The sequence below is a fragment of the Lycorma delicatula genome, chromosome 12 (genome assembly GCF_047948215.1).
Source record: "Lycorma delicatula isolate Av1 chromosome 12, ASM4794821v1, whole genome shotgun sequence".
In the NCBI taxonomy this organism is placed as follows: Eukaryota; Metazoa; Arthropoda; class Insecta; order Hemiptera; family Fulgoridae; genus Lycorma; species Lycorma delicatula.
The window spans coordinates 28,160,717-28,166,028 of NC_134466.1; the positions used below are offsets into that span (position 1 = coordinate 28,160,717).

Consider the following 5,312-nt stretch of genomic DNA (forward strand, 5'->3'; position numbering starts at 1 on the left):
GTGCCTTTAAACCTAACTTATCAAAATAATGTAGTTAATTAAAAATATATATATATATATATATATATATATATATATATATATATATATGAAAAGCTTGAGCAAGACATTTTACAGTAACACTAAAAACACAACAAAATCTTTTGACAATCCTTGGTCGGAATATGGATTTTTATACAAGTTATCTTGATATATGATGAATATTTAAACAGTAAAAAATTTATCTTTAGTTTCATGTTAGAAAGGATGCTATCATGTATTCTTTGCAAATGTTCTTTTTCATCATGAAAATCTCACGCAATGTTCTGGTTGACTCAAAAATACGTTTTATAGAAAGTACCGATGTTGTTTATTAATATTTATAACAGTACTAGCTTTACACCGAACTAGCTTTTAAAAATAGAAAAAAATAAGCGTACTAAAATAAGTATATACTTAATGAGCCGATCTCTGTGGGGGAGTGGTAGCGTCTCATCCTTTCATCCGGAGGTCCCGGGTTCGATCCGCGAATGCCAGGCATGGCATCTTTCATATGTTAAAAAATTTCATTTCCATCTCCCACTCTCAAGTTTATGTGGCTAGATCGCCAAGCAAAAAAAAATAAATATGTAGTACATGATGGGAGCAATAACTATTTAACACTGTATAGCATAAACGTAGAGTAGTAGTTTCTTTTTAAAAGGAAATATTTTTGAACACTGGAAGTATAAGCATATATTTTTCAGTTGGAATTATTAAAATTATGTATTGCACAAAATTCAGTGCCGGTGTCAAACAATACTTTTTTTATTAAAATTATCTTATTAGATTAATTTACCAATCTCAAATTTTTTTTTTGTTCATTATTTGTTCAATTTAATTTACTCAAGGTAAATATATACATATATTTATATATATTATAAAATTATAATAGTATTTATATATATATATATATATATATACATATTACACTTATGAGATCAATAAGTTAATAATGAGTGTATCATAATTCATTAAACATTTTATATAAAAGATTAACACTATTTTATCATCGACACATAAATTAAATGAAAATCAATAATTATTCATTATATATTCAATTATACTATGCTATGATTTTAATTATAAAATTGTGACTGAAGCGTAGTAAGAGAAATTAAATCATGCTGTCAACTGAATGATCAAAAAGGCACATTTAAATTGTCTTTGTATATAAAAGCTGCTTGGTAAAAGAAAAAAGGAAGCGAGAATAATAATAATATAAAAACTATATAAACTCGAAGGACTTCAATTCGGCTACTCAATCTTTCCCAAAATTGTATCGACCCTTATCAGATAATTAATTAAAATGTTCAAGTTTTTATTCAATGTTCTTTTTATATGTATTCATTTTGCTATACTTATTACTTATGTTACCTAATATTTGTATTTAAAAGTTATATTTTGTTCAAAATTCTATCATATTTGTATTATATTACATTATATTACATTACATTCTTTATATTTTAATTATTTATGTTTATATTCAAAATCTGCCGATTTTGGCAGGCAGTAATGTTAAGTTTTTATATCATATTTTGTTTACATTTAAAAATATTGTAATGGCAGTTTTAATTGTAATTCTTTTTTTCGCCGCTCAGCTGACTCAATTGTAGACACAAAAGACATGATGATATGTAGTAGTACGGTTATACAAGGTTCATCTATTCTATTAAATTTATTACATTAATACTACTCAATATATTCAATGTGTTATTATTAAACTAAAATGCAATTACGACAAATAAGATTACCAAAATTCAATCAAAAATGTTTCTATATAAAATGTAATTCAATCAATAAATAATGCATAAACTTAATACATATTCGTCTATAATCATTCAAACTTCAAATAATCAACATATTTATTGGTCCTCCAATCCGGATATTGAACTTCAGCGACGTATTCAATAAGACGTATTTAATTTTAAATTCTAAGCTTCAAAATGGACTTAATTCGTATAGACATTCATTCGTATAGTTATACAAGCTACTCCAAAAACTGTAATGCGTACAAACATTATACGCAGTGAAATTTAACTATAAAAGTGTAAGCAATAGTGGAATCGATGTGTCGGAAATTTCCAAATTGAACTGGCTAGTGTTTTCATGTGTTATCTTAGTTCGCAGAGTATACGACAATCTACAAGGAGTTACGAGTATCAACATTCATCATATGTGTAACCCATTGTTCATTTTATTAATTTTACTTTTCTTATTATTATGTCTAATTTCTTAATATTAATATTTACGTTAATATAATTAAATTCAAAATGACTCCAATGAACTTATACAAGAATTAATTTTATTAATAAAATTAATTCTTGTATAAGTTCATTGGAGGCAATGAATTTACCTGTAAATCCTTATGAGCTCATTGTTATGCAATTACTAGCATCAAAAATTAGACAAAAATTGGAAGGAAAGACTTTCTAATGAAAACTTTCCTAATTTCAAAAACTTTGTTGAGTTTCTTAATAATAGAAGACAAATACTTGAAAATGTTGCAGCTAAACTTGAGTATAATTCACAATCAAATAACACTCACTCTTTTAACAAACAAGTATTTAACAAACCCTTTAAAGGTCAAGGGAAATATAACAATACAAATAAAATTTACAGAAGATATTTAGTTAGTTACCATGCAAATTCAAAAATTATTCAATGTACTATGTGTAAATCCGATCATTATTTATATACATGTAAAAAATTTCTTGATTTAACAGTAGATGAACGCAAGGAATTTTTAGTCCAGAATAAGTGTTGCTTTAATTGTTTTCGAATAGGTCACTCTGTAAATTGTATGAATAAGCATGTATGTAAAACATGTTCCAAAAAGCATCATTCCTTAATCCATACAGAGAAAATGAATAAATCTAGCTTTAAACCTGAAAATAATACTTATCGTGCATTAAAATTACAAACAAACAAAAATGTTTTATTGTCTACTGCTGTGTGCAATACTGTGGACAAACATGGAAATTATCAGACATGTAGAGTGTTGCTTGATTCAGGCAGTCAAGCCAATCTCTGCACAATGGAATTTGCTCGTAAACTTGGGCTAACCTTAACAAAAAATCGTCCAATTTCTGGATTTAATAACTTGTTATGTCAATCAAATTACAGTGTCACAGTTAAACTATACTCTCGCTATGAAAACTTTACATTAGACATTGTTTGTGCTGTATTACCGAACCTAACTGACAATCTTCCTGCTGAATCATTTTATTCATCTCATCTTAATTTACCTGAAAACTTATTTCTTGCGGACCCAAACTTTAACATTTCTTCAAATATTGATGTCCTTTTAGGTGCACAGTACTTCCTAAACCTTATTCTGCCGAATAAATTTGTACGTAACCAGCATTTTCCCTTGATACAAGAAACAAGACTAGGATATATATTAGCTGGAAACCTTCCTTTAAATGTTACACGCAACAATTCTGTTTCTTCCTTTTTCATTCGTAATGACAATAAACTTCTTTCATCACAGATAGAAAAATTCTGGGAGGTAGAAGAACCTATTTTAGTCAAACAAACCTCTCATGATAATTCAATATGTGAAAGGAATTTCATAGAAAATACAATTAGAAATAAGGATGGTAAATCTATAGTTACGTTACCTCGTAAATCAGATAACATCAAACTTGGTGATTCTCTTAATAACGCAAAAAATAGATTTTTGTCTTTAGAACGTAAGCTTATTCAAGACCCTAGTTTTAAGAAGGGATACTCTAATTTTATTAATGAATATATAGACCTAGGTCATATGTCTGAACTTAATTCAAAGGATTTATTGATATCTGACTCAGAAATTTTTTTATCTACCTCATCATACTGTTTTCAAGGAAACAAGCTTAACAACCAAACTAAGAGTTGTGTTTGACGACTCAGCCAAATCCAGCAATGGTCTATCTCTAAATGATACACTAATGATAGGACCTATGGTCCAACAAGACTTATTTTCAATAATTTTAAGATTTAGAGTCCATAATTACGTTATCACATCTGATATCACAAAAATGTACAGACAGATTCTAGTTACTCAAAAGGACAGTAATTTGCAAAGAATACTGTGGCGTGAAAACCCTGAACAAGACTTAAAGCATTATGCCTTAAGAACAGTAACTTATGGTACAACTAGTGCCTCATTTTTAGCTACTCATTGTTTAGTTCAAATTGCCAATGATAATAACAATCAATTTCCTAATGCCTGCAGAGCCATATTAAATGAATTTTATGTTGATGACCTTATTACAGGAGCTGATAGTGTACATGAAATTAAGCAGTTAAAAACTGATGTATGTAACTTATTAAAACAGTATGGCTTTCCCCTTCAGTAAGTGGTTCTCCAACTGTCAAAATATTGTTTTCTCCACTTATGATACTGTACTATTAATATTAAATGCACCTATATCATTAAATAAAAATGAAAACATAGATACTTTAGGTATATTATGGAATAATTACTTAGATAAATTAACTTATGAAGTCAATCAAAGGGAACTTAAAATATTCACTAAAAGACATATTTTATCAATTATTTCTGGTATCTATGATCCATTAAGTCTTATTGGACCCATTATATTTTTATGTAAACATTTTATGCAAGCCTTTGCCTAGTCAAGTGCAATTGGAATGATAATTTACCCGATAATTTACTATCGCAGTGGCAATTATACATCAATTAAGTTTAGTTTTTTTTTTTTTTGTCTTCAGTCATTTGACTGGTTTGATGCAGCACTCCAAGATTCCCTATCTAGTGCTAGTCGTTTCATTTCAGTATATCCTCTACATCCTACATCCCTAACAATTTGTTTTACATATTCCAAACGTGGCCTGCCTATACAATTTTTTTCCTTCTACCTGTCCTTCCAATAGCGACTATTACAGGATGCCTTAGTATGTGGCCTATAAGTCTGTCTCTTCTTTTAACTATATTTTTCCAAATGCTTCTTTCTTCATCTATTTGCCGCAATACCTCTTCATTTGTCACTTTATCCACCCATCTGATTTTTAACATTCTCCTGTAGCACCACATTTCAAAGCTTCTAATCTTTTCTTCTCAGATACTCCGATTGTCCAAGTTTCACTAACATATAAAGCGACACTCCAAACATATACTTTCAAAAATCTTTTCCTGACATTTAAATTAAATTTTGATGTAAACAAATTATATTTCTTACTGAAGGCTCGTTTCGCTTGTGCTATTCAGTATTTTATATCGCTCCTGCATCGTCCATCGTTAGTAATTCTATTTCCCAAATAACAAAATTCTTCTACCTCCGTAATCT

At 28.5% G+C, this 5,312-nt stretch overlaps 1 protein-coding gene across 1 annotated transcript; it reads left to right on the plus strand.

Moving 5' to 3' along the window:
* Window positions 1-2,884: 2,884 nt before the first annotated feature.
* On the plus strand, window positions 2,885-3,904 carry LOC142333376 (uncharacterized). The gene has a single exon (XM_075380397.1). It carries the CDS (start codon window positions 2,885-2,887, stop codon window positions 3,902-3,904), a length of 1,020 nt encoding a protein of 339 aa, XP_075236512.1.
* Window positions 3,905-5,312: the final 1,408 nt, after the last annotated feature.